At 43.5% G+C, this 26,117-nt stretch overlaps 3 protein-coding genes across 3 annotated transcripts in view; 2 read left to right on the forward strand and 1 right to left on the reverse strand.

Annotated features, from left to right (window-relative positions):
- Positions 1–165, forward strand: part of LOC134333943 (balbiani ring protein 6-like) — a 720-nt gene extending 555 nt beyond the window's left edge. Inside the window, exon 1 of the mRNA XM_063016109.1 lies at positions 1–165. This exon is cut by the window's left edge and continues 555 nt beyond it. Coding sequence (XP_062872179.1) covers positions 1–165 — 165 coding nt within the window.
- A 6,878-nt stretch (positions 166–7,043) lies between these two features.
- Positions 7,044–11,287, forward strand: kcnk15 (potassium channel, subfamily K, member 15). The gene is made up of 3 exons (XM_063015099.1): positions 7,044–7,109; positions 8,366–8,657; positions 10,266–11,287. The coding sequence occupies exons 1-3, from the start codon at positions 7,089–7,091 to the stop codon at positions 11,162–11,164; spliced, it is 1,212 nt and encodes a 403-aa protein (XP_062871169.1). The 5' UTR covers positions 7,044–7,088; the 3' UTR covers positions 11,165–11,287.
- Positions 11,288–12,889: 1,602 nt separating this feature from the next.
- LOC134333228 (TLD domain-containing protein 2-like) lies at positions 12,890–21,737 on the reverse strand. Its single transcript, XM_063015106.1, has 6 exons — positions 21,618–21,737; positions 18,408–18,656; positions 17,576–17,728; positions 16,162–16,257; positions 15,500–15,573; positions 12,890–14,002 (listed from the first exon to the last, which is right to left on the reverse strand). Exons 1-6 carry the CDS (start codon positions 21,645–21,647, stop codon positions 13,867–13,869), a joined length of 738 nt encoding a protein of 245 aa, XP_062871176.1. The 5' UTR covers positions 21,648–21,737; the 3' UTR covers positions 12,890–13,866.
- Positions 21,738–26,117: the final 4,380 nt, after the last annotated feature.

A 26,117-nucleotide genomic window follows, 5' to 3' on the forward strand; every position in this document is an offset into this window, starting at 1 on the left:
GAACCAGAATGGGACCAGAAGAACCAGAACAGGATGAGAAGAACCAGAACAGGACAAGAAGAACCAGAACAGGATGAGAAGAACCAGAACAAGACGAGAAGAGCCAGAACCAGAACGGGACCAGAAGAACCAGAACAGGACGAGAAGAACCAGTTCCAAAAATGATCTACAGATCAAAGAAAGATCCAGAAGTTCAGGATCTGCTGACCGACAACCTCTCTCATCTTCTGGCCCTGTCTTGATGTTCATGATGTTCATGTCAGCAGGTATCTGAGTGATTTTGGCGCCTGACTGTTCTTGACCCCACCATCACACACCGGCGGTTGAGACGGAGACGGTTTCCATGGCGCTGAATGAACCAATCCAGTTGAGAGTTGATTATGTCACTTGAAGAAGCATCAGATCTTGACCTGATCCTACAGGGACCCCGAACATTAATAAAGCCGCGCCCGGCCAAATTCAACTTTTATTCATTCATTCATTTTCACTAACAACTTCATGCTGGTCTGGGTCATGGTGGGTCAGGTGCCTCCTGGAAAGGATGAGTGCAGGTCAGCAGTACGTAGTAAACAGATAGAAATATGAGGGCTGTGTCAGGAAGGACATCAAGTCAAATGTATTTGTATAGCACTTTTTACAATGGACATCGTCTCAAAGCAACTTTACAGAATCCAGGACCAACAGACCAAAAAACCTCCTAATAAGCAGCCGAGGGCGACGGGGCAGGAAAAATCCTTAAAATTACAGGAGGAACCTTAAGAAGAACCAGACTCTGAAATTAAAAAAATTTTTTTTGCCTCAGACCCGGCAGGTTCCCGTCACGTCTAGCACGAGCAGCGTCGTTGGCTCGGCAGTCTCTGGTGGGTAAGCAGGTTCCAGTCAGAACCACCTCTGGGTCAAAAAAGAAGACGTAGTTAAAATATGACGTCCCACGGCATCCCACATTCTCTCATCTCGGCGTCTCACGTGTCGGCAGCGGCGGATATATAAATAGCCGCAGTACGGAGGGGAGCGCGATGCTAAACGGATGCTATTTTGGGGAGCTGGTTACTGTGGTAACTGCGTGGCACTCTGCGTTAACTTCTCTACACCTGGCATTGTTCCAGCTCACTTTCTCACCGGAGCGGTGTGTGTGTGTGTGTGTGTGTGTGTGTGTGTGTGTTGGTTAACTGAATGTGTTTAACAGAGCGGCACCACTACTGGTACACGATTTGATCAAAAGTGTTGGGACACCCCTTCTAATTACTGAATTTGTGTGTTTCACCCACAGCAATAGAAACAACATGTTTCTGACTTCGCAGAAACAGTTTAGGGAAGGTCCTTTCCCGTTCCCTGGACAATACAAGCTCTATAAGGACATGAAGTCCTGACCTTGGCCGCACTCAACAGCTCTGGGATGAACCGGAACCTCAACTGAGGCTTTCTCGACCAGCATCAGTGCCCAGCCATGCAAATGGGCTCAACAGCTTCGGAATGAACTGGAACATCACTTGAAACCTGGGCACAAATTCCCACAGACATACTTCAAAGTCTTGTGAGAAGCCTTCCCAGAAGAGCAGCCACTGATCACATAGACGTCACTCTAATTTAATACCGTTTGTTTTTAAAATGGGACGTCTGATAAGCTCACGGTCAGGCGTCCGAACACTTTCGGCATTCAACAAGTCGAGAAGCGCTATTTATTATGTCTCATAGCGCAACATTCCCTCGGCGGCGTTTGAAAGTTCACGGCGTGCTCGACTTCTTTTTCATTACGTTCCTCGCTTCTTTGTTTCCATAGCAACAACCAGCGATGCTACCAGGGACCGTTAACGTTCTGGATGTCGCTTTGTGCGACGCCAACGTACAGCGGAACGTATCGTTCTTGAATACGTTCCTGTGGGCACCTGGGTGGCGTTCTACATACATGATGCACTCGTGTCTAAGGAAAGGAAGGCCGGACGAGGGATCACGTGGTTGCTGCTGAAACAGCGACTCCTGCTGTCTGGTTGAGGCAGCGACATGAGCGGTGGAGGAATAGCTGGAGTATAGCGTGTTCCTCCATGCCTGTTACTGTTGTTGTAGGAATCCGCCACTGGCTGGTGAAATGGGGTGAGGGTGGGGTCATTTCAAATTACCAAATGTGCACCCACTGCGCTTACACAACCCCTGATCTGATCAAGATCTGAGAGCTGGGTCACCACACGCCCCCTCCGGCAAGTGTTTATTATTATTATTATTAATATAACTATCATTATTATTATTGTTATTATTATTACTATTATTATTATTATTATTATTATTGTTATTTTTATTATTATTACTATTACTATCATTATTATTATTGAAATTGTTATTATTATTACTATTATTATTATTATTGTTATTATTATTACTATTATTATTATTATTGTTATTTTATTATTATTACTATTATTATTATTATTATTAATATTGTTAGTATTATTACTATTATTATTGTTATTATTATTACTACTATTACTATAATTATTATTAATATTGTTATTATTATTTTTTTATTATTATTACTCATTACTATCATTATTATTATTATTAATATTATTATTGTTATTATTATTATTATTACTATCATTATTATTATTATTATTATTGTTATTATTATTATTATTATTAATATTGTTAATAATGTGTAATATTTAATTATAATTATAAGTAGTATTTATTGTAATACCGACGTGCAGGTCGTAACTTTATGTTTCATGTATAAAGTCTGTAAACACGTCAGTACATCAAACCTGAGGAATTAAATTTACTCATTAAGCTCCGGTGATATTTCTCTGATATGGAATTAATATTGATTGTAGGAAATGATTCTGAACTTCAGGAGAAAGATCGAGACGTTTTAACTGAGTTTAATGATTTTAAAAACTGAGGGCACATCCTGATACACGATCGATCATCTCGTTCCTCAGAGGAAAGAAAAGCCTTTTAAAGCTTATTCATCTAAACAAACAGCCCACTTCTAACAAGACTGAAGTATGTCTGTGTGTGGGAATTTGTGCCCGTTTGTATGGCTGGGCAGTGATGTTGGTCAAGAAAGCCTCAGCTGATGTTCTGGTTTGTTCCAAAGCTGCTCTGTGCAGGACACTGATGAAGTTTATTGGTTTTTAAATTGAACTTTTCTTCATGTCTTTATAGAGCTCGCTCATGCTCCTTTTGGGGTCTGATGTCCTCCTTTTTTGGGTCTGGTGTCCTCCTTTTGGGGGTCTGATGTCCTCTTTTTGGGGCTTTAATCTCTTACTTTTTGGGGGTCTGATGCTCTCCTTTTGGTGTTTGATCTCCTTTATGAGGTCTGGTGTCCTCCTTTTGGGGGTCTGATCTCCTCCTTTTTGGGGTCTGATGCCACGCATCTCTACACATGCTGAACGTTTACCATTAATAAATAATTAATAACTGTCTCTCTCTCTCAATAAATAAAGTCTGGTGTCCTCCTTTTAAGGGTTTGATGCCCTTATTTTTGGGCTCTGATGTCCTCCTTTTGGGGCTTTGATCTCCTACTTTTTGGGGCTCTGATGTTCTTCTTTTGGGGGTCTGATGCCCTCCTTTTGGTGTTTGATCTCCTTTATGAGGTCTGGTGTCCTCCTTTTGGGGCTTTGATCTCCTACTTTTTGGGGTCTGATGCCACGCATCTCTAGACATGCTGAACGTTTACCATTAATGAATAATTAACAGAATAATTAATGTAAATAATTTCTGAACGTATATGAATGTATATGAAGAACTCATATCTATACATCCATCGTCAGGCTTTACCTTCCAGTTTCCTTAGCAACCAGCGATACGGTTGGTACGGAGCGGCTTTAATTTCACCCTCCACCCCCGGCGGATCATCGAGGATTCGGGAGCTCAGATGAAAGTGGATTTTTATTCTGTGAGATTTTGTCCTCGTCTGGGTGCGTCGCTTCACCTCGTACTGAACAAAGTGTCACTTCAAACAATCCATCTCACGCCTAATCACGCTAATGTGTTTAGCATCCGGCGGTAGCAATAACTCGGCGCTAGATTAAAGCTGCCTCGTTAAACGCCCGTCAGGAGGAACACCGTGCACCTCTTTCTACTTTTGTTTAATAATTTGTGGTTCTTTATTGACATTAAATGTGACATTAATGAATAAATTATTTCCCCCTTCAGATGTGACCAATTAACGATGCTGCTGAGTTTTGACACTGAGAACATCAGGACCAGGGCGTCTGGACGTCTGGTTTTAAGGTGGACGGACCGCTTTTTCATCTTCCTGTCCGTTGTCCAGCGCCACGCCTGTACGGACGCGTATTCGCCACTTTCTGTGAGGATCCTAACTCCTTTTGGGGTCTTATAGCCTCTTTTTGTGGTCTGATGTTCCTCATTTTTGGTGTCTGATGTTTTCTTTTGGGGATCTGATCTCCTCCTTTTTGGGGGTTTGATGTTTTCTTTGTGGGGGTCTGATTTCCTTCTTTTTGGAATTTGATGTTCTCCTTTTTTGGAGTCCGATTTCCTCCTTTTTTGGGTCTGATCCTCTTTTGGGGGTCTGATATCCTCTGTTTTTGGGGTCTGATCTCCTCCCTTTTTGGGGGTCTGATGTCCTTCTTTTGGGGTCTAATCACCTTGTTTTTGGAGCCCTATCTCCTTGTTTTGGGGATCTGATGTTCTCCTTTTTGGGAGTCTGATGTTCTCCTTATTTGGGTCCGATGTCCTCTTTTTTGGGCTCTGATGTCCTCCTTCCTGGGGTCTGATCTACTTTTTTGGGCTCTGATGTCCTCCTTCTTGGGCTCTGATCTCCTTTTTGGGGTTTGATGTTCTCCTTTTTGGGGTCTCACCTCCTTTTTGGGGGTCTGATATCCTCCCTCTTGGGGTCTGATATCCTCTGTTTTGGGGTCTGATCTCCTTTTTTGTGGTCAGTTTCACTGTAGCCACGTGCACAAAGCGAGGACTGAAATATATTTGAGGACTCCACCCTGTGGGTGGTAATGAACCCACCGAGACCCTGACCAGGATAAAGCAGCTTAATGAAAATGAATGTATCACAGAGTTGTCAGTGCTGGCAGGAACACTCCGGGATTGTTGATCTTCGCTGGATTGGTGGAGCAGGAGCTGCGCTGGCGTCGGTTTGGTGATGGTGGGCAGCTTGATGCCGTTTTGATTGGGCGCCCCCGAGCTTTAATGCCACTTTGATCCTCCATGTTGGCTCATCCTGCACCCCCCGAAATCTTATTTCTGCCTCTTTATAGCTCCATCGCTCACATCAGGGGTCCGCAGTCGGAGAAATGAGCACAGCTTGTGCTTCTCTGTTAACGGACGTAAGTTTATAGATCCGATTCAGAGCCTGGCATCACCATACCAACCCAAACCACAGGGGGCATCATTAAATCTTCAAAGGATAGAGCAGAATAAAGAATGGGGCACTCGAGCGGGGCAGGGCTAAATTACCTGCCCACTCCTCCTTTTTGGGGGTTTGATGCCCTCCTTATTGGGGTCTGATCTCCTCCTTTTTGGGGTCTGATCTCCTCCTTATTGGGGTTTGATATCTGATGCCCTCCTTTTTGGGGTCTGATGTTCCTCCTTTTAAAGGGCTGATGTCCTCAGTTTTTAGGGTCTCATGCCCTCCTTTTTTTGGGGTCTGATGCCCTCTTTTTTGGGTCTGATCTCTGCTTTTTTGGGGTCTGATGTCCTTCTTTCAGGGGTCTGATGCCCTCCGTTTTGGGGTCTGATGCTCTCCTTTTTTAGGGTTTGATGTCCTCCTTTTTTGGGGTCTGATGTCGTACATTTTTGGGGTCTGATATCCTCTGTTTTAGGGTCTGATGCCCTCCGATTATGGGGTCTTTTCTGGGGTCTGATATCCTCCAATTAGGGGTTTGTCCTCCTTATTGGGGGTTTGATGCCCTCCCTTTTCAGGGTCTGATGTTCCTCCTTTTCGGAGTCTGATGTCCTCCTTTTTGGGGTCTGATCTCCTTTTTGGGGTCTGATGGACCCACTGAGACCCTGACCAGGATGAAGCAGTTGATGAAAATGAAAGCTGCGCCTGTGTCAGTTTAGTGATTGTGGGCAGCTTGATGCTGTTTTGATTGGGTGCCTCCCAGGTTTAATGCCACTTTGATCATCTATGTTGGCTCATCCTGATGCCCTCCTCTTTGGGGTCTGATGCCCCCTTTTTAAGGGCCTCATTAAAAGCTTCAAAGGATGAAAGAGAACAAAGAACGGGGCACTCGGGCGGCGCAGGGCTAAATTACCTGCCCACTACTGCCTGGATCAAGGGTTCAAATCCCCCAGTCGTTTTTCTAGCTCTCTCTCGTTCCCTCACACTCTCCCTCTCTCTCTCTCACTCTCCCTTTCTCAGTGGTGATGATACTTGTCTCTCTCTCTCTCTCTCTCTCTCTCTCTCTCTCTCTCTCTCTCTCTCTCTCTCTCTCTCTCTCTCTCTCTCTCTCTCTCTCTCAGTGCCGATGATGATTTGATCTCTCTCTCTCACTTTGCTCTCTCAGTAGTGATGGTGGTTGGTTCTCTACCTCTCTCGCTTTCACTCTCTCTCTCTTTCTCTCTTTCACTCTTAGTGCTGATGATGGTTAGTTCTCTTGCATTCTCTCTGTCTCTCTCTCTCTCTTGTACTCTTGCTTTCACAGTGATGCTGGTTGGATCTCTCACTTCTTTACTCTCTCACTTCTCTCGCTCTCTCTCAGTAGTGAAGATGGTTGTATCTCTCTCTCTCACTTCTCTCTCTCTCAGTAGTGGAGATGGTTGTATCTCTTTCTCTTGCTCTCTCACTTCGCTCTCTTTCTCACTCTCTCTCAGTTCTGACGATGGTTGTATCTCTCTCTCACTTCGCTTTCTCTCTCTCAGTAGTGAAGATGGTTGTGTCTCTCTCTCTCTCTCTCTCTCTCTCTCTCTCTCTCGCTCTCTCTCCATTCTGACGATGGTTGGAGTGTGAATGTGTGCAGCACCTCACCGCTCTGTTACTACAGCAGAACCGGAGCTCCGGTCTCGCTGTGTGCAGCAGCGTTCCGGTGAATATTTTGGGAACATTCCGGTGTGCAGCAGCGTTCTGGTGAATATTTTGGGAACGTTCCCGTGTGCAGCAGCGTTACTGTGTGTAGATGACATGCTGGTGGAGAAAGGTAAGAACGCTCCATCATGTCGCTGATGTGAAAGTATCTGTGTGGGGTTCTTCTGGAGGTACTTTTCAGAACCAGGAGAATTTGGACAGGTTTAGTTTTTAGGGGGAGGTGAGAAGGCGGTGGGTGGGTGGTGTGGGATATCAAGGGTTCCACCTTAGGGGTTTCTGTTTGGAACAGGAGGAGGAACATGAGAGGAGCACAGGGACGAACACAAGGAGGAACATGAGAGGAACACAAGGGGGAACATGAGGAGGAACACAAGGAGGAACAGGGGAACACGAGGAAGAACTTAAGGAGGAACATGAGAAATAACAGGAGGAGAAACATGAGAAAGAACACAAGGAGGAACATGAGAGGGAACACAAGGAGGAACACGAGGAGGAATAAAAGAGGAACACAAGGAGGAACAAGAGGAAAACGAGGAGGAACTTGAGAGGAACACAAGGAAGAACACAAGGAGAAACACTAGGAGGAACACGAGAGAAACACGAGGAGGAACACGAGGGAACACACAAGAGAGACTCGAGGGGGAACACGAGCAGGAACAGGGGGAGGAACACGAGGAGGAGCAGGAGGAGGAACAGGAGAAGGAACAGGAGGAGGAACACAGTGAGGAACTGGAAGAGGAACACAAGAGGAAAACGAGAGGAATATGAGGAGAAACAGGGGAGGAACACAAGGAGGAACACGTGAGGAACAGGAGGAAAACATGAGGAGGAACAGCAGGAGGAGAACAAGAGGGAACACGAGAGAAACACAAGGGGGAACACAGTGAGGAACTGGAAGAGGAACACAAGAGGAAAACGAGAGGAATATGAGGAGAAACAGGAGGAGGAACACGTGAGGAACAGGAGGAAAACATGAGGAGGAACAGCAGGAGGAGAACAAGAGGGAACACGAGAGAAACACGAGGAGGAACTTGATGAGAAACTAAGGAGGAGCATGAGGAGGAACACAAGGAGGAACAGGAGGAGGAACACAAGGAGTAATGCGAGAGGAACACGAGGGAGGAACATGAGGGAGGAAACTGGAAAATTGTCTGAAAGTATTTGGAAGTATGTCTATGGGAATGTGTGCCCATTTAATCGATGGTACGAGTTAAGAAATTAGAAGTGGTGTCCTAATACTTTTGTCCATGTGGTGTATTTGTGATTCTGAAGTATGTGTATGGGAATTTGTGCCTGTTTAATTGAAAGATGGTAGCTCGGGGTTATATAGGTGTTGGATAACCTTTGTGTTGTTTCTGTTCTCCTGAGATGAAGCAGTTGAGGAAGCAGACGTTGAGAACCCTCTCCCTGATCCTGTGCATGTTCTCCTACCTGCTGGTGGGCGCGGCCGTGTTCGACGCGCTGGAGTCTGAGTCGGAGAGTGCGAGGAGGCGAGTGTCGGAGCAGCGGCGCGGCGAGCTGAAGGAGCGCTACCGCTTCACCGACGACGACTACCGCGAGCTGGAGCGGGTGGTGCTGCGGGCGGAGCCTCACCGCGCCGGGACGCAGTGGAAATTCGCTGGATCCTTTTATTTCGCCATCACGGTCATCACCACTATAGGTGAGATCACACGCTGCTTCTCACACCACTGTGGGAATTTGTGCCCGTTCAGTGTGGCTGGGCGCCGATGTTGATGTTCCGGGTCGTCCCAAAGCTGACGTGGTACATCAGCCATTTCGAAAACAGGAGCAACCTTCTTACAAGATTTTGAAGTAGGTCTGTGGGAATTTGTGCCTGTTCAGTCAGTAGATGACAGCGTTCGTATGGCTGGGCGCCGATGTTGATGTTCCGGTTCGTCCCAAAGCTGACGTGAGCTTGTTGGACGTATTAAAATAGAGTGACCTTCTCACAAGGCTTTGAAGTACGTCTGTGGGAATTTGTGCCTGTTCAAAGATCACAGCATTTGTCTGGCTGGGCACTGATGTTGGTCAAAAAAGCCTCAGTTGATGTTCCGATTCATCCCAGAGCTGTTGAGTGTAATCGAAAGCTTCTTCTGAACAGGCTTACCACGAAATTTTGAAGTGTGTCTGTGGGAATTTGCATATACAGCCAAAAGTATTCGGACGCCTGACCATGAGCTTGTTGGATGTACCATTTCGAAAACAAATGCTATTAAATCAGTGCAACCTTCTTACCAGATTTTGAAGTATGTCTGTGGGAATTTGTGCCCGTTCAGTCAGTAGATGACAGCGTTTTTATGGCTGGGCGCTGATGCTCAGTTGGTGTTCTGGTTCATCCCAGAGCTGTTTAATGGGGCTGAGGTCAGGACTCTTTTCTTCATGCCTTTAAAGAGCTTGCTCAGAATATTTTGAAGTGTGTCTGTGGGGATTTGCATCCACTAAATGAAAAGAGCATTTCTGAGGTCGGGTGCTGATTTTGCATGGCTCACAATGAACGTTCCAATTCATCCCAAAGGTATTAGCTTGATGTCAGAACTTGTCCCGTTGGACCTTGTTTTTGTGCACGGGGTGCAGTCATGCTGGAACAGGTAAGGGCCTTCCCTAAACTGTTGGCACCAAGCAGTGGGTGTGGCCAAAACACCTGAACTGAATAATTAGAAAAAGGGGGCGGGGTCCTGTATAGCGCATGCCAAGTCAGTCTCGAAATTTTACATCTTTTTACAACTAGCCCTATTTATATGGGCACAGAGAAGTCACCAGGTAATCATACACTATATAGCCAAAAGTATTGGGACACCTGACCATGAGCTTGTTGGACGTCTTATTTCCGAAACAAACGGTATTAAAATAGAGCGACCTGCATGTGATCTTTTCGGCTTCTCTTTTGAGGGGGCTTCTCACAAGGTTTTGAAGTATGTCTGTGGGAATTTGTGCTCTGATGTCAATGTTCCAGTTCATCCCAGAGCTGTTGAGTGGGGCTGAGTTTTTTTTAAACCGAGCTTTCCTTCATGTCTTTACAGAGCTTGCTCTTGCTGGAAGAGAAAAAGGACCTTCCCTAAACTGTTTTTGCAAGTTTGAAGCATGAAATTTCCTTTTTATAACTGACTTATTACACCTGTTAGCAATTACTGTCGCTGAAACTCATGCATTCAATAATTAGAAGGGGCGTCCTAATATTTTTGTCCGTGTTTAAGACGTCATGATATAAAGTTAGATGTTATAGAACTTTATAATGTTAAATTAATGATTTATTTATGTTTCCGTGCAGGTTACGGGCACGCCGCTCCCGGTACGGACGCTGGGAAGATCTTCTGCATGTTCTATGCCGTTTTGGGAATCCCCCTCACCCTGGTGATGTTCCAGAGCCTGGGTGAAAGGATGAACACCTTCGTCCGCTTCCTGATGCACCGCTTGAAGAAATGCCTCGGCTTCCGCCGCACCGCCGTCTCCATGGAGAACATGGTCCTGGTGGGGCTCCTGTCCTGCCTCGGGACGCTGTGCGTGGGCGCGGGGGCGTTCTCGCACTTCGAGGGCTGGACGTTCTTCCACGCGTACTACTACTGCTTCATCACGCTCACCACCATCGGCTTCGGGGACTTCGTGGCCCTGCAGAAGAAGGGCGACCTGCAGGAGCGCACGCCGTACGTCGTGTTCAGCTTCGTCTACATCCTGGTGGGACTGACGGTCATCGGCGCGTTCCTGAACCTGGTGGTGCTGCGCTTCCTCACCATGAACGCGGAGGAGGAGCGGGAACGAGCCTCGCTGAAGAGGCGCCGGCGCGACATGGCCTCGGCAGGACACGAGGAGCGGGACAGTCACAGTACCCTCTTCCTGCCCATGGAAGGAACCAGCTGCACCAACCTCATCCCGGCGGCGTCCGGCGAGTGCTACTGTCGCTCGGCGTTCCCCCCGCGGTCCAGTCCGGATCTCGAGCGCTCGCGTCTCGACTCGCTCTGTTCGTGCTGCTGCCGCTCGGACCTGTGCGACGGTTTCGTCACGCCCCGCCCCGGCCGGGGTGCTCACTCGGTTTATTACAGCTCCATATCGTGCAGGGTCGGTGGAGGTTCCTTCATCAGGGGGAACACGGGATGTTCCTCCCCGGGGAGCACGCTCTCTCCTGGGCAGAGTTTCAGAGAGCTGCCCCGCTCACGCCGGAGATCCATCTGAATTAAAATAATAATAATAATAAAATAAAACTGCCGCTCGGATCGGACGATGGATTATTTTTATAGCACCAAAAAACAGTCCAGAAAGAATCCAACAAGGTTCTGTTTTTATTTTTTATTTATTATTTAGCTGATCATTTTGTTTACACAGTCTTGGAGCTTCAGTGTTTTGTATTAAATACAAGTTCAAATCTCAGTTCTGCTCTCAGCCAGCCGGACGCCTATACGGACGACGATTGGCTCTTTCGAGGGAGGGAGGGCTGTTTGGGTTCCTCAGGGGTTACCTGCTGCAATCACGCCCTCTGCTGGCTGATCGATAGATTGATGGTGCTGCACAGAGACGATGGATAACGGAGATCTGTGTACTACTCTCCATGCGCGATACGGATCTCTGTATGAACCCGTCTTGGGCAGTTGTAGCCTATCGGTTAAGGTACTGGACTAGTAGTCGAAAGGTTGCTGGTTCAAGCTCCACCACTGCCAGGTTGCCACTGTTGGGCCCTTGAGCGAGGCCCTTAACCCTCAGTTGCTTAGACTGTATACTGTCACAGTACTGTAAAATGTTATGTAAGTGTAGGTGAAAAGAAGCGGTCAGAACTGCACATGTGTCGGTCAGGAGTAAAGGTCTGCAGCAGTGGAGGAAGTGAAATACGATCGGGGAATTGGATATGACTAAATTGATAACAAATCATTTTACAAAAAGGGAACTTGGGGAAAAATCTAAGTCATCTAAGCACTTTATTAGGAACACCCTTCTGGTACACCATACAGACAAAAGTATTTGGACGCCCCTTCTACTGATTGAATTCAGAGGTTTCACATACTTTCGGTCACAGTGTACAAACAGCTGAAAGTTTATACACGCAGTAACACATGATTTAGAAGAAATGCACCTGAGATACGTTAGTAAAGACTCATTTTTTGTGTTTATTTTTGCATGGAAATAAAAATGCACGAGCTTTTAGATGAATGTGTTGAGAGACGTGAGACAAGCGCGTCCAGATCCTGCATGAACTTGATGGAAAATCTTCTAAACTTGCTTCTAAGCTTTACCGGAAGGAACGGTTAATGATTAATAATACAAATAAATAAATAAATATATTTTCTTAACAAGGCTAGAGATTTACTAGATTATCTCTCCCCCTAGCGGCCACGATCGGCAGTGCAGACAGTCTGCTGGTTTGGAAAAGACGGGTCTAAAAAAAAAAAGGGGACGGGGTCTTCGACGCTGTGTAAGGACCCTCGTTAGTACTCCGGGGCACCTGTACAGAAGTGGAGGAACGTGGAAATCAGCGCGTGACCGACCTCACGCACCAATCCACCAAAGTACGGGCGAATAAGAAGGTGTTGGTGGAGCGTGCACGTGCCAGAGGGAGGGTGTGTCAGGAGAATATACCCTCCTCGTACACCATCGGGGTCTCCAGCAGAGGAAGAGGAACTGGGTATGACTAAACTGGGAGAAAAAGAAGAAAATACCTAAGTGTCAAAACGTCTGGGAGCTACTTTCTCATGAATGCTATTTTTGGAGTGTCTTTATTTTTTCACTAATATAAGAATCCAGGGTTTGAATCCCCGGCGGTGCTATCGGCCGGTCGGGCATCTACATACAGACGTGATTGGCTGTGTCTGGAGAAAACAGGGGGTGGGGGAAAGGCTCCACGATGGATTGGTGTCCTGATAAAGCAGCAGTTAAAACATGAAAATAAAACAAATAAATAAATATATATAATATTTAATTTGTGTTTATTTAACAAGAAAAAAATAGAATTATAGAATCTTTCACAATTACAGTGTTACAACAAGTGGACACAGGTGTAATAAATCAATCATATAAAGGAAATCACATGCTTCTGACTTTGCAGCAACAGTTTAGGGAAGGACTTTCCCAGTTCCAGCATGAGCGAGCTCTATAAAGACATGAAGAACAGCTCCAGTGTCCTGCACAGAGCCCTGAGCTCAGCTCTATTTTTATAATGTTTGTTTTTGGAAATGGGACGTCCAGCAGGCTCATGGTCAGGCGTCCGAATACTTTTGGCCATATAGTGTATTTAGTTGCTGTGTATCTGTAACACATATTGTAGGAATGGAATCTGCTTGAACATTCCAAATTAAAGAAGGTTGATGTACATCTTGATATTATTGATTTCTTAATTAATATTATTATAATTTGTATTTATTGTATAGCTATAATAATGTAACCTGAGCCACATTATGGTGTGTCCATTTTTTTTCATTTCTAGACATATCTAAGATAAATAAATGAGAAAAAACGATAAAAAACAGCTCATTTTAGGAGGTCGCACAGATTCTATACACACTGCAGACTACAGGCTTGTGCTGGCCGGGATCTCTGCATCCTTCCTGAGGTCTAGCTTTAAGTCCTCGCGTAATTCCATCCTTTTATAACACAAATCCTCTGTAAATCCATCGTAAGGAGGCACCACGGAGGTCCTTTTCTTCTCCACAGCTCCACCTAGTGGTGACATCCATGACATCAGTCCTGATTCTCACCACCACGTTGCTCCAGCTGAAGCTTTTCATCCATTTAACCAGTTTAATTCTCATCATCAGATCCAGCAGCAGCAGCAGCAGCATCTCCACCAGCTCGATGAGGGGGTGTACGCAAGCCCGTCCGGACTCCGACGCCCAGGAGCCACGCCCTTTCCTCTTTCAGCTTAATATTCGGTAACGTGGAGCGAACAGTCAGTTAAGGGCCCAAACCTCGAGCTCACTGATCAGGAAATCCTCCTGGGATGAGAGGACGTGGTTACTGAAGGTCTCGCAGGTCTGGCTCCGACCCCGCAGCAGGTCACTGTGCAGCCACAACCCGAAATGACCCCTGTGAGGAAATGGAGAACAGGTTAAAGCGCAATGCATCGTGGAGCGACGGTGACATGAGTGATAGCTAATCTAAACACAAACAAACAAAACATTGGGGATGCATTTATATATGACAAATAAATGTGTTCTATGTGTTCTATAATAATAATAATAATAATAATAATAATAATAATAATAATAATGATGAAATAAATACAATTAATAATAATAATAAGTAATAACGCTATTTTAAACAATAAATTATAATAATAATAACAAATAAATAATAACAATAATAATAATAATAATGAAATAAATAAAATTAATAATAATAATAAGTAATAACGCTATTTTAAATAATAAATTATAATAATAATAATAATAAATTATAATAATAATATTAATAATATTAATAATAAAATACTACTACCAAAAATAAAAATAATAATATTATAAAAAAAACACTGGTAACATGATATATGATAACAAATCTAAACAAAAACAAACAATGTTATTGGGGGTGCATGTATATATGACAAATGAAGGTGTTCTACATGTTCTGTAGTAATAGTAATAAATAATGATAATGATATAAGTAACAATTAAAATGAAAAAAAGTAGTAATTAATAATAACACCAAAATTATTCATTATAATAAATAACAAATAATAATAATTGATGTATTGATGTACAAATAATATTGATGCTAATAATATTAATAAAATACTACTACTATACTACTTCTACTGTACTACTACTACTCATAATATTAATAATAATATTAATAATAATATTAATAATAATATTAATAATAATATTAATAATAATAATTATAAATAAGTAATAACACTATTATTATTAATAATAAATAACAAATAATAGTAATAATATTAAGGGCGGCACGGTGACTTAAGTGTCGCTTTACAGCAAGAAGGTCCTGGGTTCGATCCCCAGCCGAGACGGCCCGGGTCCTTTCTGTGTGGAGTTTGCATGTGTCTGTGTGGGTTTCCTCCGGGAGCTCCGGTTTCCTCCCACAGTTCAAAAACATGCAGTCAGGTTAATTGGAGACACTGAATTGCCCTATAGGTGAATGAGTGTGTGTATGTGTGTGTGTGTATGTGTGTGTGTCTACCCTGCGATGGACTGGCACCCCATCCAGGGTGTTACTGTGTGCCTTGCACCCATTGAAAAGCTGGGATAGGCTCCAGCACCCCCCTGTGACCCTGATTGGATAGGCAGATAAGAAAGTGAGTGAGTGAGTAAAATAATAATAATAATGAGGATAATAATATGAATTAAATACTACTACTATTACTACTAATTATTATTATAATGAAACACTGGTAACATGAATGATAACTGATCTAAACACAGACAAACGATTTTATTAAAGGCTGCAGTGCCTGAGAAGCACAGATCTAAGATTTATCACCTCTGTCCTGCTCTGCCCCTGTACTGGATATTCCAAAAATAACGGTTTTATTTATTTATTTATTGTTAAGTGATTGAGACTTACCGTCCTCCTCCGAACAGTAGTGAGTCCACGCTGCCCTTAATAAAGTACGAGTTCATTCCTGTCCATTTAAAAACCTAAAAGATAAAAGATAAATGTGAGTCTGATAGATGAACAGCATCATGTTTAAGTAAATAAAGGGTCGGGTGTGTGAGGGAGTGGTTATAAGCTTCATATGATATACGGACAAAAGTATGTGGACACCTAACTGTGGGTTTGTTGTGGGGTGGAGGGCACGGCTTTATGGACCTCTCTGAGAAAGGAAGGGGCCTTCCCCAAACTGCTGCCACAAAGTTAAAAGCGTATATTTAATATAATTGATTTTATACACCTTAACAGGGGTGTCCACATACTTTTGGTCATGTGATGTAATTAAGACTAGTTATTTTTATTTATTTACTTATTTCCAATAAACGTTTCATCCTGATCAGGGTCTCAGTGTGGGCATTCATCCTGTTCAGTGCACCAATTTAGAGCAGCCACTCCACCTTCTGCATGTTTCAGAAGGGACTAGAACCCTGCTGCTGTAGTGCGTTCACTCTGCTGTGACACTCCACTGTCGATATATAAATGAGTATTAATGCTGCCTGTTTTTACTGGACATGTGAACAGAGAGAAAAGAAAAAAATGAAATATAAATATTAAATATTAAATATGAACCGAACCTGAAGACTCGGAGTGAACGAGAAGAGGAAGGTCTGTCCTGTACCGTAGTAGGCGGGGCTAACTCTCAGAGGGGCGGAGCAAACTGCGCCGAATACCTGAAATATCAAATAAAATTATAATTAATATTTACTTCTACAGCAAATAATAATCATCATCATCATAGGTAATAATAATAATAATAATAATAATAATAATAATGATGATAATAATATTTATAATAATAATAATAATGATAATAATAATGATAATAATAATAATAATGATGATAATAATAATTATAATAATAATAACAGTAATAGCAATGAAATAATAATAATAATAATAATACAGTAATAGTAATAGTAATAACAATAATAATAAAATAAAATAATAATACTCAGAAATACTACTAATAATAATCATCAGCATCACAAATAATAATGATAATAATAATAATAAAAATGATAATAACAATAATAATAGATCAAATAAAATGATAATAATACTCAGAAATACTACTACTAAATTAAATGATCATAAATAATATTAATAATAAATAATATATAATAATAAATATAAAGTATCTATTGGATATCTATTATAAATAGATATTTATAATAATATAACAATAAAAACAATAACAATAAAAACAATAACAATAATAATAATAATAGGGACAGTGGTAGTGGGTAGAGCTCTGGGCTATCAATCAAAAGGTTAAGAATTCAAATCCCAGCTCTGCCACACAACCACTGCTGGGCCCCTGAGCAAGGCCCCTAGCCCTGCAGTTCCAAGCTGGGATACACGGAAAAAGGATTTTGTTGAACTGTATATGTATATATGACAAATAAAGGCATTCTATATATTCTATAAAAACTATAATCAATGATAAAATAAAAATAATACTAATAAATAACAATATTAAAATAATAATAAATTGTGTCACACTTGTTTAAAATACAAAACAATACAAGAAAATCCCTGACCCTCCCTTAAACTCCACAAGCAGTACTAACTGTGTAACAGCCTCGGCTAAAATTGATCATATTTCATTTTAATTAAAAATATTGTAATTAAAAAACATTATTAATTAATATTTAATTTTATCAGCTCGATCGCCAGTGCAGTACAGAAGCTTGTGGGTGTTTGGCGGCCTCTGCTGGTGAAACAGGTGAATTGCTGATCCTGCAGGACGGAACGCTCGATGTTTTCTTACTGCAGAATTCGTTTCTACTCACTGCTTACACTGGTCAGTGTCACAGTGGGTCCTGTTCCTCTCAAAAGGAGGAAGCATGTGCTAGCCCTAACATCCTGGACTGGAGTCTGTTGTGTGATGTAGCGTCTGTGCTAAAAGCGCTTTAGTTTAATGTGTGAGTGGTGTTTTTCAGAGTGTGTGTGTGTGTGAGAGTGTGTGTGTGTGTGTGTTTTGCTCACCTGTCCGCAGGTGTCTTTAACAAGGACGATCATGCAGTTCTCCAGCTGACTGGTGGATCTGTAGAGCGTCTGCAAACTGCTGCCGTGGGTCTGAGTTCTGTACGCCAACGTCCACTCACACACATTTAACGCAGCGGGGAGAGACTCGGACAGCTGGCACACACACACACACCCAGACACACACACATCATCAGAAACACACACACACACATCATCATCAGAAACACACACACACACACACACACACACACATCATCATCATCAGAAACACACACACACACACACACACCCAGACACACACACATCATCAGAAACACACACACACACACACACACACACACATCATCATCAGAAACACAAACACACACACACACACACACACACACACATCATCATCATCAGAAACACACACACACACTTCGGATTATCTTCACATCAGGTGTTCATACACATCATCACACACTGTATGTACACAACATGACCAAAACTATGTGGACACCTGAGCACCAGCAAATATAATGCCGCCTACTTCCCCTATAGCAGTCTCCACTCTTTTGGTACGACTTTTAATGAGATTTTGAAGTGCGGCTATTACGCATTAAGTCAGGAGTGATGCTGAAAGTAAAGGCCTGGCTCACAGTTGACATTCCAATTCATCTTAAAAGCGTCCAGTTAGGCTGAGATCAGGGTTCTGTGCAGGCCTCCACACCACCACGTCTTTATGGACATCGCTGGATAGACAAACGGACAGTCAACAGCCTTCCTTTACTCGGGGTGTCCACATACTTCAGGCCGTGTAGAGCACAGGTACGCTGGACAGGTGAGTTCTTACCTGCTGTATCTGACTGACGTTGAGCACGTTGCTGCTCTCGGACAGTCTCGTCTCGTACAGAAGATCACAGTCGACGCCCTGCAGTCCCAGCAGACTCGGGACGTCCCACGCCGCGCACTCGCTCTCCGGCTTCCGTCCATCTCCGCACCCGTCCTGAGCTTCCACCACGTAAAAATCTTCATCCTCTTCCTCCTCCTCGTCCTCCAGACTCCCCTCGAACCAGACGGAGGACGAGACCCGCTTACTGGCCTGGTGCAGACAAAAACACGAGAATAAGTACTGAGATGTTTTTAATTCTGTCCGTCCATCCGAGTCACCGGTATGAATTTAAGTCAAAATAAATCCTTTTTACGATGATGCTGGTCAAGGTCACGGTGGGTCCATCATGGTGCCTTGGACATTCCCTCTTCCTCAGATACAAACAGTATGTCTGTATAGCCTCAACAAATTATATTTAATGCTTAAAAAAAAATCACAGTTTTTTATATTTAATTAGTTTCAGTTTTTATTCCTCAGCTGTTTCATTTATTTAATTAATGTATAATTTTATTTAAATTAGCTTTGAAGGCATTTTGTAGCTTCTGTTTCTATTTTTCTTTCATTTCTGTCAGTTTGTTTTTAGCTTATTTTGAAATAAAAACCTCAATTTTTTATTTTAAATGAGAATGAATGCACTTTTAGAGGAAGAGGCTCTTCTCGTCCGCGCTTCATGCACAGGCGTCTCTTCCGCCAATCAGGGTCCTTATACAGCGTATGAAGATCCCACCCACCCACACATAGTCCGGCCCCCACCCTGCAGATATGATGGTCTATTAATATCTGCTGCAGGCACTGCCAATTATGCCCTCTAGATGGCGCCCAGTCAAAAGGTGGCAATGCCGAGTTTTGAACCGAGGAGTTCAGAATTTCGGTGCTGGTGTGCTAGCAGAATATCCTGCTGCGCCACCTGGGCATGTTCTCCCTATGTCTGTTTGGGTTTCCTCCAGGTGCTCCGGTTTCCTCCCACAGTCCAAAGACTTGCAGTCAGGAAAACTGGAGCTACTAAAATATTACCTGTGTGTGTGTGTGTGTGGGTGACCTTGATAGACTGGCGACCTGTCCGGGGTGTTACCTGCCTTTTGCCAAATGAATCAGACCCACCGCAACCCTGACCAGGATAAAATCAGACTTAATCCAGCTCCAGCAGAAATCCTGTGGATTAAATCGAGGTGTAAACGCACCAGATTAAAGGATCCGTTCACACCGCCACACCCGTCACATCAGGGTTTCAGATCACAGTATCTGTTTATACGCCCCACCCTCAGAGAACGACGTTAAATACCCAGAACAAGGTGTTTATTTGTGTTTATCAGTGAGATGATCACTGTATATAATTATACCAACACAAGTCTGAATTCCAGTAGATGGATTTTGTAACTGAACACCCGAAAGTGCTCGGCGTGCTGGAGGTTATCTGAGGGTCAAAGGTGAACAAACTTCCTGTATCAGCAGCTGAAGAGCCGCCACTATTATCTAACCACGGTATCGATCCGGCATATCAATTAATCTCGTCCACAAACACTGTCGCAACCCAGAAGTCAACGGTCAGACGGTTTCGGGACGCTATCTGATCCGGGAACAAAGACGAGCCGCCGTGGCTTCATTTACATAACAGAATCATCCTGATTATCACCCCACAGATCATTACAGGAACAGTTCAGCAAATCAAGTTTACATCATTTCCTTCTTATCACCAACACACTTAATCAGCCACGCTGGGGGGTCTGGTACTGAGCTGACAAGAAAAAAACAGGCTAATGTGACAGTAAAGTCGCTAACACGCATTAAAACTGATTTACTGCCTTTTATACGCATCACATGGATGCTCCTCCATACAGACATGGTACACAGACCTGATTCTCAACCCTGTTTAACACATTTGGGATGAATTGGAACATGGACTGCCAGCCAGGCCTACATTCACCCAGTTCCTGACCTTACAATTGCTATTTTGACAGACTGGATACAAATCCCCATAGCCACGCTTCAAAATCTTGATAAACGCCCAGCAAAGTGAAGAAAAGTGGACGCTGGTGTCCACATACTTTTGGCTGTTACAGTCACCGGTTATTTACATTTACGGCCCAACAGTAGCAAGCGTCAGAAGTGGGGCTCGAACATGCAACCTTTTATTACTATCAAAGATCAAACAGCTTCACAGCAGTAAAAAAAACAATAAAGCTTTAAAAATAAACGACCGTCGAGCTCTAATAACAGCGCATATAAACCTAATATAAAATAAAAATAAAAAGTCAAATAAAAAGTAAGAGCACAAACAATAATAACTAAAAGAGCTCACAGTAAGAAGTTATGTTTTATTATTGTTTATATTTTGTAAGTTGCAGCTTTATGAGGTGTGTAAGAAAATAAATAAATAAAATAAAATAAAATATAAAAAATAAAGTTGTTTAGTTATTAAGTAAAAATAAAATGCAGTTATTATTTCTATTAATCTGCTGGTTTTAGTAAAAAAAAAAAACTTTATTTGATAGAGAAAATAACTGAAAACCTAAAAATATCAAAGCATTTCTGCACTTTATACCAAATGTTTAAACATATATATTTATATATTTTAGTAAATGACCCAGTCCTCCCCTCATCCTTTTCTATATTCTCTTGATTTTGTTGCTCACTTGTAGAGTTTCTGATCCTCACAACACAAATTCCAATAAACGCTGCTGATATTTATACAGAACACAAACATGAAACTAAAATCGTTCTTTCTTCATTTCTTTCATTATTATTTGAAACTACATGTTGTGTTTTATTTATTTATTTTAATAAAATGCACTCTTACAGAGAAGAGAACCGTATCAGACTAAAATATTTCAGCACCAAATAAAAAAAAGTTGCAGAGAAGTGAGAGAAATTCGAATTAACAATAATAAGTCGTAGAGAAAATCTAACAGTAATAAGAAATGCAAGTTCTAACAATAATAAGTGAGAAAACTTCTAACAATCATAATAAGTGAGAGAGATTTGAGAGAAGTTCTAACAATAATAAGAAGTGAGAGAAATAAGAGTTCGAACAATAATAAAAAGTGAGAGAAATAAGAGTTCGAACAATAGTAAAAAGTGAGAGAAGCTTGAACAATAATAACAGTAATGTAGAGATGTGAAAGAAGTTCTAACAATAAGAAGAAGTTGTAGAGAAGTGAGAAGTTCGCTCACCTTGAGTTGGTAACGCAGAGATTTCAGCATGATTCCACACAGCAGCTCCTCTACAGGAATAAAGAATCACTTCACTCTTCTAACAGTGTGTAAGATTAATGAATGAATAAACTAATAAAGGTGTGTGTGTGTGTGTGTGTGTGTGTGTGTGTTGGGGGTTTATATGCGCTGACAATGTGGTGGTCAGCAAAGGAACCCCCCCATAGATCAGCTAAACCACGCCCACTCAATGCACTCCTGCACGTCCTCACCATGCGTGTGTGTGTGTGTTTGTGATAACCTTTTCAATATTACTTACCATACCCAAGCTTACAAAGTATATGGACACCCATTTTAACTAATAAGAGGTGAAATAAATAAATCAGCTGTATAAAGAAAATTAAATGCTTTGGGTCCTCCTGGTTGTGATCAGGTCCTGGTTGACCCCTCATTGGCCAGTGCAGCCTGGCTGTGGTCACCCACCAGGGTAATTACAGGGTCATCTTTATTGGATATGTCTCAGCTTTGCCTCTTTCACACTTGCAGCTTCACACTGTAATTTACCTGCTTGCACTTTAACACATGAAAGTGGAACATTGTGGGACGTTGAGTGGTTTTATTGATATTTACATTTCAAACACTTCAACTTGTTTTATCAGCTGCATAATTAACACGGTTCTGTCAGAGTGATTCACAGGTGATTCGCTCATAAACGATTCATAATGATTCATAAATTCACTGCAATTCACACAGAGAGCCGTATGGCGTTTGGATTCTCACAGAGAGCTGTATGGATTCTCACAGAGAGCCGTATGGATTCTCACAGAGAGCTGTATGGCGTATAAATTCTCACAGAGAGCCGTATGGATTCTCACAGAGAGCTGTATGGCGTATGAATTCTCACAGAGAGCCGTATGAATTCTCACAGAGAGCCGTATGGCGTATGGATTCTCACAGAGAGCCGTATGAATTCTCACAGAGAGCCGTATGGATTCTCACAGAGAGACGTATGGTGTATGGATTCTCACAGAGAGCTGTATGAATTCTCACAGAGAGCTGTATGGATTCTCACAGAGAGCCGTATGGCGTATGGATTCTCACAGAGAGCCGTATGAATTCTCACAGAGAGCTGTATGGATTCTCACAGAGAGCCGTATGGCGTATGGATTCTCACAGAGAGCCGTATGAATTCTCACAGAGAGCCGTATGGATTCTCACAGAGAGACGTATGGTGTATGGATTCTCACAGAGAGCTGTATGAATTCTCACAGAGAGCTGTATGGATTCTCACAGAGAGCCGTATGGCGTATGGATTCTCACAGAGAGCCGTATGAATTCTCACAGAGAGCTGTATGGATTCTCACAGAGAGCCGTATGGCGTATGAATTCTCACAGAGAGCCGTATGAATTCTCACAGAGAGCCGTATGGCGTATGGATTCTCACAGAGAGCCGTATGAATTCTCACAGAGAGCCGTATGGATTCTCACAGAGAGACGTATGGTGTATGGATTCTCACAGAGAGCTGTATGGATTCTCACAGAGAGATGTATGGATTCTCACCAAGAGCCGTATGGATTTTCACATGGCGCATGGCGTACGGCGTATGGATTCTCACAGATTCACACAGAGAGCCGTATGGTGTATGGATTCTCACAGAGAGCTGTATGGATTCGCACAGAGAGCCGTATGGATTCTCACAGAGAGCCGTATGGATTCTCACAGAGAGCTGTATGGCGTATGGATTCTCACAGATTCACACAGAGAGCCGTATGGTGTATGGATTCTCACAGAGAGCTGTATGGATTCGCACAGAGAGCTGTATGGATTCGCACAGAGAGCTGTATGGATTCGCACAGAGAGCCGTATGGATTCCCACAGAGAGCCGTATGGATTCTCACAGAAAGCTGTATGGCGTATGGATTCTCACAGAGCCAAAGTTTGTTGCTTTCAGGTTCCTGACCTACCCTACCTGCCATATCAGAAGGGCATTAGTTCTACACTCGTGCTGACTCGATACTTCAGGATCTAGAACGTTCAGATTCACACACACACATACACCATCAGATAATCCTTAGGTCCTTTTCCCACCCTGCAGACTAGCAGCTGATCTTGTCTGCTACTTCTTCTGTACTGTCAGTTGTGCCTGCTAGGGGGCGCCCAGCCGACTGGTATTAGAGCTGAGATTCGACCTCGTGGAGTGTTTTAACCCCACCGACCCCTAACGTAGAGACGCGTATGTTCAGATCTGTGCTTGTTCAGACAGGGTTTGTCAGCTGGGCGCTCAGATCCATGCTGGGTTTGCACTCAGATACGATGAATAAGGGCTACTGTGCCAGTGTGTGTGTGTGTGTGTGTGTGTGTGTGTATATATGTGTGCGTGTGTGTGTGTGTGAGTGTGTGTGAGATCTGATACGAGGGGATTTAATGGGGGAAAATTACTCAGCGTGAATCGATATTTATGTGATATGCCCACAACTTTAACCTATTGAGGGACGTATAATAGCTGTGTGTGTGAGTGTGTGTGAGTGTGTGTGTGTGTGTGTGTGTACAGTACACCGAGGCTCTTTAAGCTCGATCTTGATGTCGTGTTTTATAGCCCGGCGTGCTACGTCGTACACCGCAGCGCGTATTGATCTGACAGATCTACACTGGCGGCCGCGCTGCCCTATTAGCCCCCCCCCCCCCCCCCCCCCCCCCCCTCCCGCCACCACCGCCGCGCCACCACCACCGTGTCCACGCTGTAATCAATCTCTGCCCGCCCAACCATTACTGCCGCCGAGCGTCCGGCTATTAGGAGGTGTTACAGACGTCCAGAACTGCTAAAAACGACAAAACACACTCCACAGAGGAAAGACGGATGGGACCGCGTTTCGGACCGCGGACGGAGACTACGACACACTACATCACCCGAACACAGCCTAAATACACGGCTCAGTGTGGCACGGGCACAGGATGCCACCCAATTTCTGCCAGCATTTACGTGCTGCCATTTTTACATTTTCAGCATTTAGCGGACGCTTTTATCCAAAGCGATTTACAGTACTGTGAATATACAGTCTAAGCAATGAGGGTTAAGGGCCCAACAGTGGCAACCTGGTAGTAGTGGGGCTTGAACCTGCAACCTTTAGATTACTAGTCCAGTACCTTAACCACTAGGCTACAGCTGCCCTAGTAATTCATCTACATTTACATTTTCGGCATTTAGCAGATGTTTTTATCCAAAGCGACTTACAGCTGACACAGTATACAATCTAAGCAATTGAGGGTTAAGGGCCTTGCTCAAGGGCCCAACAGGCCCAACAGTGACAACATGGCAGTGGTGGGGCTTGAACCGGCAACCTTCTGATAACTGGACCAGTACCTTAACCACTAGGCTACAGCTGCCTTATGATAGTATACTGTCTAAGCAATTGAGGGTTAAGGGCCTCGCTCAAGGGCCCAACAGTGGCAACCTGGCAGTAGTGGGGCTTGAACCAGCGACCTTTCGATTACCTTCACCACTAGGCTACAACTGCACTAGGCAACATGAATCCGCCCTGGTCGACTCCAAGTGCTGTTCAGCCGTGAGCCTGGGGAATGGAATTCTTCGGGATGAATTGGAACATGGACCACCAGCCAGGCTCATATTCATCCTCACAAATGCTGCTTTGACAGACAGGGTACAAATTCCCATAGACAGGATCCAAAATCTTAAAGACAGTCCAGAAAAGTAAAGAAAAGTGGATATTATTGTTAGAAGTTTTGGAATAGAATTATTATTTTGATCTCTGAGGAAACACACAAGCCTAAGACGACCGTGCACAATGCCAAGCATGTGTCTTTCCCCCTGTAAACCAGTCTCACCGCTACAGGACACGCAAACTGTGAGGTGTGGGATGAAACGGAACCACCCAGAGGTCCGAGACTCCTGAAAAAAGAGCACAAGTGCAAACTGTGAAGTGTGGTGGAGGAGGAATAACAGTCTGGGTCTGTTTTAAAAAAAAAAAACATCTGTAACATTAGGGTGGCACAGTGGCTCGGTGGGTAGCACTGTCGCCTCACAGCAAGAAGGTCCTGGGTTCGATCCCCAGGTGGGGCGGTCCGGGTCCTTTCTGTGTGGAGTTTGCATGTTCTCCCCGTGTCTGTGTGGGTTTCCTCCCACAGTCCAAAAACATGCAGTCAGGTTAATTGGAGACACTAAATTGCTCTATAAGTGAATGGGTGTGTGTGTGTGTGTGCTCTGCAATGGACTGGCGCCTCGTCCAGGGTGTTACTGTGTGCCTTGCGCCCACTGAAAAGCTGGGATAGGCTCCAGCACCCCCCTGCGACCCTGATTGGATAAGCGGATAAGAAAATGAATAAATGAATCTGTAACATTTCGTGATGACAGTTTAGGGATGGACAGATGTTCCGATATCAGTTCCTGTCCACATTAACGCTCGGAATGAAAGCGAATCCCTGCAGTCATGTTCCGAATCGCGGGCTGCGGATGCTCCGCTTGACATGCGCTCACGTTTGTCTTCAGCTTTGAGAGACGTGAT

The sequence above is a fragment of the Trichomycterus rosablanca genome, chromosome 19 (genome assembly GCF_030014385.1).
Source record: "Trichomycterus rosablanca isolate fTriRos1 chromosome 19, fTriRos1.hap1, whole genome shotgun sequence".
Taxonomy (NCBI): Eukaryota; Metazoa; Chordata; class Actinopteri; order Siluriformes; family Trichomycteridae; genus Trichomycterus; species Trichomycterus rosablanca.

What these genes read in the sequence shown, in the direction of transcription:
- LOC134333228 (XM_063015106.1), bottom strand. Translation starts at nt 21,647, where the DNA reads ATGCTGAAATCTCTGCGTTACCAACTCAAG. An exon ending in TTAAAGACACCTGCGGACAG is followed by an intron (nt 16,258 to 17,575) that starts GTGAGCAAAACA and finishes TTGATATTTCAG; the next exon opens with GTATTCGGCGCAGTTTGCTC. An exon ending in CTACTGTTCGGAGGAGGACG is followed by an intron (nt 14,003 to 15,499) that starts GTAAGTCTCAAT and finishes ATTTCCTCACAG; the next exon opens with GGGTCATTTCGGGTTGTGGC.
- kcnk15 (XM_063015099.1), top strand. Translation starts at nt 7,089, where the DNA reads ATGACATGCTGGTGGAGAAAG. An exon ending in TGACATGCTGGTGGAGAAAG is followed by an intron (nt 7,110 to 8,365) that starts GTAAGAACGCTC and finishes TGTTCTCCTGAG; the next exon opens with ATGAAGCAGTTGAGGAAGCA. An exon ending in CACGGTCATCACCACTATAG is followed by an intron (nt 8,658 to 10,265) that starts GTGAGATCACAC and finishes GTTTCCGTGCAG; the next exon opens with GTTACGGGCACGCCGCTCCC.